The sequence below is a fragment of the Typopeltis vanoorti genome, chromosome 12 (genome assembly GCF_054136105.1).
Source record: "Typopeltis vanoorti isolate ZY-2024b chromosome 12, IOZ_Tvanoo_1.0, whole genome shotgun sequence".
NCBI classification, from domain to species: Eukaryota; Metazoa; Arthropoda; class Arachnida; order Uropygi; family Thelyphonidae; genus Typopeltis; species Typopeltis vanoorti.
This window is the reverse complement of record NC_143560.1, coordinates 108,475,487-108,491,442: the sequence shown is the minus strand read 5'-3', so window position 1 is coordinate 108,491,442 and position 15,956 is coordinate 108,475,487. Positions and strand designations below refer to the sequence as shown.

At 35.8% G+C, this 15,956-nt stretch overlaps 1 protein-coding gene across 3 annotated transcripts in view; it reads left to right on the top strand.

Annotated features, from left to right (window-relative positions):
- Positions 1–15,956, top strand: part of Arfrp1 (ADP-ribosylation factor related protein 1) — a 149,896-nt gene that overhangs the window by 69,732 nt on the left and 64,208 nt on the right. For all 3 annotated transcript variants that reach the window (XM_090401512.1, XM_090401513.1, XM_090401511.1), the window contains exon 5: positions 10,637–10,718. In XM_090401512.1, coding sequence (XP_090257638.1) covers positions 10,637–10,718 — 82 coding nt within the window. The remainder of the gene's footprint in view (positions 1–10,636; positions 10,719–15,956) is intronic.

Genomic DNA, 15,956 nt, shown 5'->3' with positions numbered 1-15,956 from the left:
ATCTAGTGGAACAGTTAGACAAAAATTCTTCCAGGAATTGCATCTATGAGGCAAACTAATTAATAACCAAAACAAATACCATCACCTCTTTTGCAGTTAACGTACTGTGGGTTTCGAATCACTGTTACTTGCACTGATGCTTGTGAATACTTTGGGAAGAGTCTCCGTAGCTCAGTCGGTATAGATGAAGCCCTTTTGTCAGAAAGACGTGGGTTTGATTCCTGTCCGTGATGTGATGAACATTCATGTGGTCTCTTTCGAAGAAAGGTGAGTTAGCCAGTCCATATGGAGGTAAGGTATTTTTTTCACCTGGAAACCCTGGATTTTCTCCCCCAGAACAGGCAAACCAGCCCTGTGAACACACACACACACACACAGATTACAGTCAGGAATACTTGAGAAATGGTCTCTCCCAGCCATAGGCCTGATTAGTCAGCTATGTCGGTCCCCAGCCTGGATAAAATAGGGGGGATTAAGATGGTGCCGTACCTCCCTGTAAAAAGGGGCTCACAGCCTTTGTATCATTATACAAAATAAATAAATAACTACATCACAGCATCTGGAGACTGGAATTGTATTGAAAACCCCACATTATAAAAACATATCTAGACAATACTGAACTAGTAGATATATGGAGGATTCACAATCCCAATCTCCAGGCTTACACATATATGAATCAAAGTATTGGTACACATCTTCATTGAATTTATATCTCTTCTTCCCTTATAAATAGGATAATTCAGATAAAACATCTTGACATCAACATGTTGGATCTTAATCCAGTTCTACTTAAATTCCACTGCATTGAACAAGTAGAGATCAATTCTGGACCATGGAGACTTATGCTAAATTTTCTGTTGATCCTTTCATCTAAATTCCAGACCCTCTATTCAAATTGGAATAATGTTACCTGGAACTGGAATATATGGTTAAAATTCACCCCAGCAATAAAACAGAATATGATTGAATGGGGAAGGGAACAGGCTTTCCTCAAAAGAAAAAAGTTGAAAGACCTGTATCAAGAGAGAAGCTTGTTCATGGCAAACCAACGCAGTGGTATAGAATGTAGTAATATCATTAGAAACATTAACATAGTAGTGGAAAGGCAAAAACAAGTAGAAGAAAGAAATTTTAAAATAAAAATACAACAGCACTGGTTCAAATAGTATAACTATACTGTTTAATTCTTTTTCTCTCGTCAGGACACATACCAAGGGAATTTTAGCAAGGCATACCATCCTCATTCCAAAACCCAATAGAGATCACACCTTAATCCGCAGCTTGGGACCTATTTCTCTGTCTGACACTGACTACAAGATATTTTTCTGCATTATCAATAACAGGCTCAAAGTAGGAATGAGACATATACAGGTGTATGGAGTTCTAGGCTGAGTAGTAGAATTTAATCTGTTTCTATTATGTGATCTACTCTGCTTAGTTAATATGAAAAAGCAGCCAATGGCAGTGCCATCAGTAGACCTTACTGAAGTATTTGATGATGTCTGGCATCCCTTTCTTTTCCACATCCTCCAGCAAATTGGTATGGGTAAAAAGCTGCAATATGTTATTAAAGGAGCCTATGCCAATTCAACTACCTACCTCCTAGTTAATGGGTTCTCGTCAGACCCGGTCAAAATTCAAAAAGGAGTCAAGCAAGGTTGCCCTCTTAGTCCATTGAAACTTTCTTACAGGAAGTTGACAATACATGTGCTGTGCGAGGAATAACAGTTTTTCAACTATCAAGGAAAATAAGTTAGCATATGCCAATGATGTAGTGGGCACTTTGAAGGATTATGATATTCCATATACATCTTTTTTGGTATTTTGGAAAAATTCAGCAAGATTAATGGATTAACTGCTAATTCAGACAAGACAAGATTAAAGGTTTTTGGAAAGTGGGATCTTGGAGGCATTCCTTTTGGACTAACCCCTAAGGGAGACCCATTCATTATACTTGGAATTCCCTTCTCCACTTAATCCAATATTACCAGTTCAAGAACTTTTACACAAGAACATTGAAACTTTAGAAGACTGGAAAAATGGGCCGCTCTCCTGTTCTTCTAAAGACATAATACTCAAAACCATAATTTTCACTGCTCAGTTGTACATAATAAATATTACAGACATCACAGAAGCTGAAGAAAAGCAAATATATATAGTAAGCCTGTGAAGTTTGTTTCGGTTCAGCTGATACCAAGAAGTTAAAAAGGAATTTCTTGAACTTTCAAAGAAGCATGAAGGATTTGGGCTTCCAGTCTTAAAATTCTGCTATTTAAGAAATACAGCTTCAAAAATCCATGAAATGTTGCAGACCAGTCACACATGTGCAGACCTTCTCCTGTACTACCTGGGTTTTCATCTTCCCCTATTTGGAGTAAATGATTATAAAGGTACAAAAGCTGAGATTGCTCTTGAATACTGCAACATTCTGGCATTGACATTTTTTCCATTATAAAAGTAAAATTTGGTATAAAGAAATCTCTCTCACTGCAGACTTCTGCAGTTGGGTACTGACAACAACACTTTGTTTCATAACTTACTGAAGTTCTAAGGATACCATAACACAGGGTTTCCGTGAGAAGTTCTCCTGGAATTTGTCATTTTAGTTTTCTAAGCATTTTTCGTGAATAAATATTTTATAGTGGAAATGTTCTGCGGAGAATAATATTCGTGAATATGTCGAAAAGTTCAGACCCAGAACGCCTAATAACATCTGTGTAGTAAAAGTTAGTGACCAAGCCGTGTATTTTTAAACGTGGAAGTATTCATGAATTATCGTTAATTTTCACACATCGAAACCTTTTAACATTTTGGAAACGGCATACTACTGTTTATGACCGGTCATAAAAATTGCCTGCTAGCAGATTATAACAATGGGCGGCATCCTCTGTTCTCAAAACTGAAGGAAATGACATCTGTGTAGCAAATGTCAGTGACCAAGCAGCATATTTTTAAACATGGAAATATTCGTGAATTATCAGTAATTATCACACATTGAAATCTTTCAACAATTGAGAAAGAGAATACCGATCATAAAAATTGCTGCTTTTTGTATTTAGAAAGAAGCATTCTAGGAGATATCAAATTTATGGCTAAGTGGTGTAGACCACCCACATTATGCCACATTCACCATGGGGGGATAAAATTCTGTCTGTTTTTACTGTGAGAGGTTTTTTAAATGGCTCCATCCTCTTAGTTCAGTGTGGTGTCTTATGGTCAGTTACAGGGATGATAACCTCTGTCTGGGAAAGCAATCCCAGACAGAGAAGGCCAACCCAAGGCAATTAACTCATATAAGGCTAACCACCTGGGTATCTGTCATCTTTGCACTTTAATTTCAGTTGGTCTTTTGGTTGTTCATCTGCATGAGACTGGTGAAAAACGAAAATTGTTATCATTTGGCTATATGATGATATAAAAGAGCTGAGGTGTTTTCTCTCTCTCTCATACTATCTATCTGTCTTTTCTTTCTTCTAATACTATCAGGTTCTCTTGCACCCCTATACTAACTACTCTAGGCCTATGATGAGCATCCCTTTTTTACCTCAATAAAGGTTGAAACCAGTCTGGGTAGTGGCACTTGCCATAATGCATATTCCATAAGGATAATACAGGGGTTCCCAACCCTATGTCCGCGGGCACCATGGCGCCCGTCGACCAATTTGTGTGTGCCCGCCGCTGTTCAACCGTGTGCCGTATAGTTTGAAATAATCACGCAACAATTCATGGCATGCTATATGACACATGATGAGTATTAAACGCATACAATGTAAAGTAGACGCGCATTCGAAGTTGTTCATTCCAGTTTAAGAACTGGAATATCATCATATTCTCCTAATTACGAAGCACTGGCCAGTGAAATGCAATGCCAAAGATCACACTAACTTACATATATATATATTTAAATTTTTATATAATGTAAACTTTTAAGTAATAAAACATTTGATTATAATGTAAACTTTGTATGTATTCATTTAACAAAAGAATTAAAAAAATTTGCTTGAAAAAATAGATGGTGCCCGTCGCCCTACTGGTATTTTAGAATGTGCTCTAGGAAACAAAAAGGTTGGGAACCCCTGGGATAATACATCTGTAAGGATATGTGCATTGCATTATGGGATACTATGGCAATTAATGTGAAGTTATTCACATTAATTACTATATTATTGTGATGTACAATAATATGCATTGTACATATTATTGTATGTACAAATAGCTCAGTCGTGAAGTGGCTTCATGCTCAAACTTTGTTTGCTTACACTTGGATAAAGGATGAAACCAAGAATATAATTTCTTGGCATTTTAATTTATTGTTATTGTGTTGTTTTCAAAGCAAAACCCAGAGTGATTAAATATGCCATATATGGTTATGTACACAAACACTTGCATTGTAAAGTGAGAAAACAGATTTCTTACCAGTGTCAACCAGGTGTTCTGTAATTAACTAAATTTTGCTACAGGAGTGGAGGTAGAGAATACAAAAGATTCTCACTTTATTGTATGTAAGTAAAGGATGTATATAAGTACTTTCATACTGTATAACATATATAATCACTTGTTATTTTGCATTGGAAACAGTACATTGATAAGTGCAGTAGCAAAAGCTTTGTTCTGGTCAACATTATTTCTGTAGTCATTGCTTTAATGCTATGACATCTGTTTTTAATAAAATAATATCTTTGACCAGTGAAATGAAACTAGAAATTTTAAGCAAATTTGAGGCAAGAAAAACTATCAACTTCCAAAATGGCTAAAAAGTAGTCTCTTAACAATAATCAACAACTGTTCCAAAAATTGGGTCTATTAAACTGGCACCTAGCAAAAGATAATCTACTCCAGCACTGGAAAATGCTTGCTAACTTTCACGAACATCAAACATGCATGCGAAAGCAATGTTCTGAGATCTAAAGCTGAATATTTGCATTTTGTGTTAGTATCCCTTAATAATGCAAGGCACATGTGTCTTGCATTATGGGATACTAAGGCAATTGATGTGAAGTCATTATCCTCTATATATAAGTATCCCAATTGTCAAGTGACTTCACTTGCAAACTTTGCTTACACTTTGATATAACCAAGAATACACTTTCTTCGTATCTTTAACTTATAGTATAACTAAGTGAAAAAAAACTTTCAACAGCAGGTTATTTGTTTCAATATTTCTGTCTCAGAATACATCTTCAGGAATACAATGTTAAAATTGTAATACAGTACTCCCCCTTATCCGTGGATTTGCTTTCCATGATTTCAGTTACTTGTGGACAACCCTAGTCTGACAATATTAAATGAAAAATTCCAGAAATAAACAATTCATAAATTTTAATTGTGTGGTGTTCTGAGTAGTGTGATGAAATCTCACACCTGCCTGGGACATGAATTATTCCTTTGTCTAGTGTATTTACATGGGACTGTATATGCTACCTGCTCGTTAGTCACTTAGTAGCTGCCCGAAAATATTAAATGGAAAATTACAGAAATCAACAATTCATAAGTTTTAAATTGCAGCACCTTTCTGAGTAGTTCTAGGTTATCAGATCAACTGTTGCAGTATCGCAGTGTTTGTGTTCAAGTAACCCTTATTTTATTTAATAATGGCCCTAAATTGCAAGAGTAGTGATGCTGGCAATTTGGATATGCTAAAGAGAAGCAGTAAATTACTTGAAGTCAAAAGGTGAAAGTTTTTGACTTCATATGGAAAGCAAAACAATCGTAGGCTGAGGTTGCTAAGATTCCATTCACATACTTTTCATTACAGTATATTGTTATAATTTTCTATTTTATTATTAGTTATTGTTGTTAATCTCTTACTGTGTCTAATTTATAAATTAAACTTTATCATAGGTATGTATGTATGTATGTACAGGAAAAAACAAAGTATACATAGGGTTCTGTACTATCTGTGGTTTCAGGTATCGACTGGGAGTCTTGGAATGTATCCCCTGTAGATAAGGGAGGGGGAAACTACTGTACTGAGTAGTTTCTTTAGTTTCTATAGTGGAAGATGTGAAATTATACTGTATAAATACTAAATGAGGGGTGTCCTCTATGGGTGCACAACTAGATTATGACTTCTAAAAAATGTGGTATCTTGGTCTCTTGAAAATATTAAAAAACTCAAGCCTTTCAGGGACCCCCCCCCCACCCCATATATATGGATTGCCAAAAATTCATAAACCCAGTTACTGTCTTTGCCTCATAGTAGATACTGCTGATTCCCCCCCCCCTTCCTTTAAATTAGCCAAACATTTAGCTAAATCTTTAATTCCACTTACCAGCCACACTATAAAAAATTCCATGTTTGAAATTCTTAATTCAGAATTTAGTTTTAAATAATAATGATATCATGGTGAGCTCTGATGTTATCTTATTCACAGATATTCCCTTTCTGACACTCCAAATTTACTGAAAAATGCTTTCACCTCTGACATTAGGGTCTCTTTAATTTTTACTATCCGTACTGGTTATTTTTCTTGGACACCTTATATAAACAGATGGAAGGTACTTTCATGCCCCCCCCCCCCCACACACACACTGGCCAATTTCTATATATACCATTTTGAAAATCATGCTCTTGATACTGCCAGTTTCAAACCTATTTGGTTAAGATATATTAATGGTGTGCGTTCTATTTGGCAATATGGCACAGGCACGCTAGACTCCTTCCTTCTCCACCTCAACAGTCAGCATCACAGAATCCATTTCACTATTGAAAATGAAAATAACAACAGCTTGTATTTTTTAGATGCTCTAAAAACACACGTCTGCCCACTGCTACCCTTTCTTTTGCTGTTTATAGAAAACTAACCCACACAGGTAGATACATGCATAAACTTTCCCATCATCCTCCTTCTCGACAATATAATGTCATCAAAACCCTTGTTAATAGAGCCTACCTACAACCTTTGTTCCACCCAAGCTTCCATTACAGCAGAACTCACCTTTATTCATCAAACCTTCCTGTTTAATGGTTACAATGTGAAAAAGATCTTCAAATTATCTGTCCATTCTCCCTCCTCAAATCCCTCTCAACATAAAGACCTCAGTAATGCCATTACTGAGGTCTTTATGTTGGCCATAACTTTAAAGGAATATAATCTCTGCATTGCGTTCAAACGTCATTCGAAACTGCTTCCATTCTCGTAAATATCCACTTCCTCCCCTCTCTGTTCGCATTTTCATTTTTGCAACTTATCATATTATGGTCAGAGTGAGTGATCTACTAACATCTGCTTAGATGAACACAAAAATACATCTGCTACCACAACTGTGGTCAATCAGGTCAGGTCTAGCTGACTATGTTGGATACTTTTCACAGAATCAAATGGAAGAAGACTATGCTCTATCATAGTAGCCAGCAAAGATTGGGCGATTGGTAGAGCCTTTGCTACTAATGGCTCACGCAAAAAAGTTAAAAAAAGTATGAGCGTGGTTAGTAGTTGGAAGGGGATCACTCGTTCGATGCTGTTGGCACACTCTCCCTCGATGAGTCTTTGGACTCCCTGGAGGTGTCATATAATAATAACAGAAAATGCAAACTTGAAAGACTCATTTTAGAATCAGTGGCAGATGTACAGTAAAATCAGTCTTATCTTAATAAATGTGGCTGTATTAAACTTCCCAAGATTTGAAAAACTTTAATTCTTAGGCTTCCTGCCCAACAACTAAGGCTAGCCAGCAGTACCCATAAAGGGTGCCCCTCATAAGACTTCAGTCTTTATATAGTATAATTTCATTTCTTCCACTTATTGTTTCATGTGTGTTATTGTAATTTTAACATTGTATTCCTGAAGATGTCTCTGTGGCAGAGATGAAATATTGAAAGATAAAACTGTTTAATTATTTCTCTTTGTACTGTAGTTTTTCTGTTAAATTATATTATGCGTGTAAACTGGCACCTAAATGTAAATATTTATCCATGTAGATCCACAATGAGTAAATATTCTTTGAGGCCTTGTACCAATCATAATGAAACTAGAGAAATCTAGAGAAATATTACTGAGTTTAATAAATGTATTTTTTCTTCTTGGTGTTAGTACACTGAGCAGGACTTTCTTTGTCACCAAATATACATAGGGTGTGTTTTCAGTTTTGTTTGAGAGCTTTTTTTTTAGCTAACTTTTACTATATTAGCTCAGTAGACATGATGAGTGCTTTTTAGTTCCCTGCTATTTCACTGGATAGAACTTAGCACCAAAGTTTATTCTCTCTTTGTTCTTGATACTCACCTTGTATACTGGTAAATGGCGACTGTTGCCAGACTAACATCAACTCGAGTAGTTCATTTTTTAAACAGTTAACTCTTGCTGAAAAGGTTTATATATTATTTCTGAAATGTGACCCATCAATCACCATATAAGTCGATGTATTGCACAGCTCTGAGTAGACCATTTTCACACATTGCTTGCAGAGTATAACATTCTCAGAGCTGTGCAGTACATAAGCTTATAGGGAGATTGATGGGTCACATTTCAGAACTAATATATACCAGTTTTGGAACATTTTCCTTTACTTAAAGACTTTACTTTCCATATATTAGGCAATTTGTTTCCCAGGAATTAAGTCTTTCTTCTCTTTTAGGCTAATTTATGACATAGTGTTGTATCTCTTGCTAATCTATATTGTACTATATGCTAAGGAAATATTTGATGAAATGATCCCCAAATCATCACATGCAACTTTTCCCTCCCAATTTTTGTGTGTGTGTGTGTGCACACATCAAAAATGCATTGATATTTTTTCTGAACAGTGTTTGGGAAACACTATGAAGGAATGCTCTTCCAGAAGAGAGTAGATGGAATGAAAGAGGAGGAAATGTAATTGGAAACACACACTATGTAAATTTGGTGAGAACCCTCCTCAGTGTACTATTTCTCTGTCTAACAACAGATGCCATTTCAGAGCTGATTAATGCCTGCAGGTAGCTTCTCCTAAGATAATGGTCTTTCTCATTACCTGAGGTAATGAGAAAATGGTCTTGAGGTTTGGGACACATCGATGGGACGCTGCATACTCCATGGCAGAGCTATACTGGAGGAAGTAGGGGAGACAATAGAGATCTGGGGTTGATGATTGATAGAAACCTGAAATTCAGGGGACATATTGCAACGGTGGTGAAGGTAACACAGAGGATTGCTGCAATAATGAGAAGGATGCTGACCTGCAGAGATAAAAGAGTTATCATTCCGTTGTAAGACCCTGATCAGACCACACTTAGACTATTGTTCTCAGATTTGGTCCCCAGGATTTGAAAGGGATCAATTAACTGTGGAAAGGATACAAAGGCGGATAACAAAGATGGTTTCAGAACTGTACAATGTTAGTTATGAGGATCGGCTGAGGGAATGTAGACTGCAGAGTTTGGTGGATAGAAGAAGGAGAGGTGATATGAGAGGTGAATATTCCAAAGTTGAGGTTACAGGGTTGACACTGGGGAGTTCTTTCGCTTGGTTGAACAGCGGGAAGGAGTGATGACAAGGGGCCATCCCTGAAAGTTACGAAAGGAAACTGTGAGCAAGAGGATGAGCAGTGGTTTCTTTGCATGGAAGGTGGTTGAACCATGGAATGCATTGCCTGATAGAGTGGTGAGAGCGAGAACGGTCAATGATTTTAAGGAGTAGTATGACAGACTTTGTGTTTCCTAGGAGGGACCTCCTGCAATGAGTCTTTTGACTCCATGGAGGCCTGAATAATAATAATGTATTCCAGAGATGAGTAATACAAATGATATGTGTATCACAGAACATAATGAAGGAACTAAAACAGATGTTATCAACTTAACTCGGAACACTACCTCTTGGGAACATTAAGACATTAATATTAATGCTGTTCTGATTTTCAATCAAGGATCCAGATGACACACTGTCTGATAGTCTGAAGACTGTTTCCAAATGAACTATGACTTGTAACACGGGTATTATCCTACAAAATGTAACCATTACCAGGTAAATTTTGAGAATGAAGAGATGCACTTAATTCAGCAATAGACTTTAGTAAACTGTGGTATTGAGATGTCACTTCATTGGTATTTGAGTAAATAACATATGCCAGGAGAGTGCTCCCTATTCTGTCCTGTTACCAGTAAGCTCTTTTGCCATTGCCTGGGCCTGCTGCAACATGGAACAACCAAAAACTGAAATTTTTTAACTGCTTGAGTATTTGGTGTATTCCTTTGTCCATTGTGCCTCTAGTTCCATTTCAATATGCTTCTTTGCAGACCATTGACTAATTGTGGCCTATACTCAATTCTTATTACCCTTCGTTCTCTTCTCTTCAGGCCTATTGTCAGATGGTTGTTGAACCATTCATTGATACTCTCTAGACGCTGTTGTACATAAACAACTGGCAATTATTTTCATGGGGGCAACGAATGACAGTTATTTCTATTGGTGATCTGGCACTGAATATTATATCATGCTTGTTTTCATGGTTGTTCCATGGATGTAACTAATAAACTGATCACTTGGCATGGTTCACGAATTTTTTATCACATATATCATTTAAAAGAAAACTTGTAAATGTACTAGATCTGTAGCTCTCTAATATATATGGTGATTACTCAGATGACATTCCTGTTTTATCACATATTTATTATTCTGTACATAAAGTGGATTGCTTAGATGAATACATTTAATTTCAGTATTATGCTGAGTCTCATGCTGTAGTATACATTGTTGACTCTTCTGATAAAGACAGACTAAAGGAATCTAAACAAGCTTTTGGTAAGCATCTCTAATTTATGTTTAAATTATACTTTGACATCATCCTTCTCCTTTTTTAAATTCAAGCTTATTAGTGATTTAATGACAATTTTTATAAGAAAGGAATTGAAAAATATAAAGAAATTTTAAATGATAAATAATATACTCAAATATGAAATACTTTTCATAATAATTAGCATGTGTCACTGTGTATAAGACCATTTAATCATCATTTATCCCACTTAATCTCTAAATGGAATTAGCTAGATAGCATGTTAATTATATCGTGAAAATACGTAACTTTGAAGATACTTGATGGTGCAAATAAATAAATAAAAATTTCCCCCTTGCACATTAGCTAGTTTAGAAAATGTAAATTGCCTTGATAAATAATCACAGCACACAAGTCATCTGGGAAGTTCAGATGAGAACCCTGTGTATTTTTAGTGAAATTGGACCTCCTAAGTTTTGATAACTGTCCTTTTAACAGTTCTCTTTTTGGTTATTATCAGAAACTATGGATTTGAAGGATGATCATGCAGCTTATCATTTGAAACTGTTATCATAAAAAAAAGGTATTTAATTGGTAGCAAAGATTGATCCTTCTTTGAAAGAGAGACTGTTTTGAGTTTTGTGTCACTCAGTTGGAACATTTTCCTTAACTTAAAGACTTTACTTTCCTTAACTTAAAGGAAAAGAAATTTCCTTTAAGTTAAGTAATTTTTCCTTTTTTTTATAAAATTCTTCATTAAGCCTAGATCTAACAAAGATGTATCAACTCAAGATTCACTAATTCCATATAATAGGCAATTTGTTTCCCAGGAATTAAGTCTTTCTTCTCTTTTAGGCTAATTTATGACATAGTGTTGTATCTCTTTTCAATCTATACTGTACTATATGCTAAGGAAATATTTGATGAAATGATCCTCAAAATCATCACATGTAATTTTTTCCCCCTCTAATTTGTGTGTGTATGCATGCATGCACACACATCAAAAATGCATTGATATTTTTCTGAACAATGTTTGGGAAACACTGTGAAGGAATGCTTTTCCAGAAGAGAGAGTAGATGGAATAAAAGAGGAGGAAAAGTTAGTTCAACAGGTTTGAAGTTGGACTGTGAATAGATGTTTCAGATATTTCCAGGTTTATGTTTTTATAAAGGATTCGGTAGACCAATGCCTATGAAATAGGCATCTATAGAAAAGGAATAGGCAAAAACTGATGTGTGCAAGAAAGTCTGAAAACATTAGAATGAACTGTTGTGTTGAGAAAGAGAGTTAGTGAGTGAGGATATCAGTTAGACTTTTATTTATTTTTAAATGTGAATCTCACTGATGAAAGGTTGTAAATCTATAGTGCTTTGGTGCCCTTGGAAAAATCATTTAATCCAGAAACCATACTTTAGTTCATGGAACTATTTTAAGTCACTTCAAGCCCCCAGTAAGTAGGGTGGTGATTTTGCACCAGGCAGTTAAATTCATCTGTCACCTAAATGAAAGCATCAAGAATTTTTATACAGGTTTCAGGTGCACTACTACCTCATGTGGAAGACAGCATAGCAAAATGGCAAGATTTGGAATTTGTATATAGTTCATAAAGTTGTGTTGAGAGAAAAAAAAACTTTTGTATAAGTTAGCCCACAAATGTAAATCTAGATATTGTCAAAGAAAGAGGGGGGGGGGGAGAGTTGTGATCGCTTCTGCAAAAAATAAGAGAACTCTGTTTTGGTCGCAATTTACTTGATGATGGTGTTTCACCTCACTTGAATTGTGTGTGTGGGGAGGAATAAGTGTTTAAGACATTGCTTATAAAAGATCTTTAAACTTGGGATGTTCAAGGATTACAGGGTTTGTTGAATGAAAAATAAGAATAGATTATATAGTGCCATCAGCAGAACTATGGATGTGAGTTGAATAAATCTGAGAAGATTATTTATGTATAGAAGAGTTCGAGCTAAAATGTGGAGCTCTGTGAAATGCTGGCATTGGTGGAATATCAGAAAAGGGGAAGCCATCTGTTTAGATAGGGTGGGAGCAGACCATTAGGAAATATCAAGAGCAATATTGGAAACCTGAAGTAGCTTGAAAAAGTTCCATGTTTGGTCTCTAGAGAAGAGTTTCTGGATCATTTAATTCTTATCCATAATGTGCTGTAAGTTTTCACAATCTTCTGGAGTTGATATTAAAAAAAATCTTCATTCCCTCTACAGAAAGAAGCATAGGGACAAATGACAGTATCATGCATTCCCAATAAACCACTGAAAGAAGTGATGTAAAATATAATTTTGTTATTTCTAATAAAGTGAAACCTCGATTCATTGTTCCCGTTACCTTCGTTTTCCTGCATATTTCATTTGCTTTTTTTTGGTCCTGGAACTAGCCGAATATAAATAATACTATTATTTCCTGGCTCAGCTGTTGTTTTATCGCATCAATTGTTTACAAATCGCAGTCCTGATGCAACATTTCCCCATATGGATAGTTTTATATAAAATTTAAAATGATGTACTTTTTGCTCTTCATCCTTTGCTTTGGACTAAGTGAAGACTTGGCAACACTGTTGTTTGAGAATAACACTTCATCACAGGCAGGTATGAGCTAGTCACTTTTGAGCTTTACTTCATTGCAATGGGTTTTGTGTGTTCTTTTGTGCTTCATAGTTTTATCTGTTACCCTGGTTTAACCATTTATGAATTAATTCATTCCTGATTTTATTACAGTACTTCATTATATTTTATCCCTTTATATTGTTTTATTTCCTTTGTTCCAGTTATTTATTTTATTATCCTTGGACCATGTCCTAACCTAAAAAACAAGTGGGAACTCTGCACAAGTGATTGAAAATAGTAGAGGAGGTAGAGAAGAATCCTGAGAGAAATATGTTGACATTGCCAAACGTCTTGGCTCCAAGCACACTAAACTCCATATTCACAAAGGACAAAAATCCGAAATCAGATATAAGAATGTGGTAATGCCAATAAGAAGAGGAAAACAGGTAAGGAGTCGACATTCGCTGAGTTGGAAAGTGTACTCTTCACATGTTACTAGCAGGCACGTGTGTTGAATATTCTAGTTGATGGAACCATTCTTTAAAAAAAAAAAAAAAAAAAAAAAAAAAAACGATGATTGTGGTGCAGCTGAACATAGAAAATTCCACTGAATCCAACAGCTGGATAATGAGGTTTAAGGACTGGCATGTCCTAGTATACAAGAAGTGTGGCTGGAGAGAATGCCATCTTTATTTGGAATTTCTACATCACTTAGGGAATTGAACAACGTAGATACGAATATAAATTAAATTATACTTTAATAAATAATTCCGATATTTTGGCAACGTCACGTTGCCATTTTCAAAAGGAACTTACAAAAAGGCACATGCACGTAGGCACTACAACACAGTAACTGAGAATGAAGATATGAAGCTATCGTTCTCCTAGAAGTCCTGATGGTGCCCTCTAGCGGGCTAAGTAGGTGTTCTTGGCTGTTGGGCTGAAGGTCTGCTGATGTATGCCTCCCAAATTTGGGGCAGTTGCATACAACCAAATTTGTTGAGGTTTGGAGAGAATATCAGAATTTCTGAACACAAGGACTACATCCGTTTCACAAGTACAGCCATTCTGGTCTTGCAGACCATGCTCTGGATACACGCCACAGAATATGGTGGAAGAAAGCTACAGTAACACACCGTAGCAAATACAAATTCGAAAGACTATTTATGGAATCAGCCTCAGCCTTAAGAAACTCTCCAAACCTCAACAAATTTTTTCTTGGGGCTATACTCATTGGGAAAAATGGTATGGGGAGGCTGTTCCACAGAACAGACATTGATGGAATGAAGGAAAATGATGAAACATTAGTTTGATATTTTTGGAGTTGAACTATGTATGCATGTTGAGCAGTGGCTGTTCTACTTACATGATTAGAGGAAAGTGAAGGAATGGTAGTGACCATTTCAGTGGAGCAATGCCTATGAAAGTACTTATTAAAAAAAGAAATGATGCAAAACAGTATGCCTGTGAGAAAGTGACTGGAAGGAACGTGTGTTATACTGTATCGTAGTATAACACAGTTCAGTGGAGCAATGCTCATTAAAGAAAACAGGCATAATGCAGAAACAGTGTACCTATGGGAAAATGACTGGAGAGAATATGTGTGTGAGAGAGAGAGAGTCACTTATTAGGTGGATTGTCCTCTTCTGTATACAATCAAGAATTCTTAAGAGAGATTTTGGGTGCACTACTCCAAATGTGAGAACAACATTCTCAGATTTATCGGATATGGCATTTATAAAATGTTAGGATTTGAGCAGAAGACAAGTGATTTTTGAACGAAAAAGAATGCCAAGTTTTTAGAGGTTAATGAGGTTATTGATGTACTTTGTTTATGCTAGGATAAGTTGCATGTGAAAGTCATCTCAAGAAGGGAAAACAGATCTTGAAAGGATATTGGAACATTATCAGAAGTAAGAGAGAGAGAGTTAAGTTGGATCTTTCGAATTTAATAGCATTGAAATTCACTAAGTTGTTTTCACTCCCCACTTGATAATGGTGAGGAGATCATTGTTTTGAAACATTGGTTATGGCAAATCTTGAAGTATCAATTATTTGAGTACGTCAGGATTTCTTGAATGAGAAAGAGGAACAATAGTACTATCATCATTACAGAACTCTGTGATACCTCAGCATTGATAAAGAAATCTGATGAGAGAGGCAGTCATCTGTCATGTTAGATAAAATGAATGACCATGGGGTAAACTATCCATCTAATCACCAAGAACAAGAGGAAGATCAATAGTTGGTATCCTGGTTAGAAGATTTTTATGCTAGTCATAATCAGATACCTTGGAAATATCAAGAGCAACTACCTGAGCTCCAAATCTTGCCATGGCACCTGTCGAAAAGTAAGGTTAGCAAGGAGGAGGTGGAGGTCTGCTGTCAAAAGAGAATGGTGGAATCCATATTGGAGATCACTATTTAATTCATGGATCTCATCGTAATTAAGAATCTGATTTTATGCGAATCCCACTCAGCAAAGGTCATAAGCCTATGGTACATTAATACTGTGAATGGGTTAAGGATTTTTATTCTATTTTAATTAATTTTATAATTTTTTTAAAAAAATTATATATGTATTTTTAATTTTAATTTAATTAAAATTGTATTTTTGTTTATTTTTTTACATAGTCCAGAAACCCTACTCTGGACACCAAACATGGAACTTTTTCAAGTCACTTCAGGCCTCTAATAATCAGCATGGT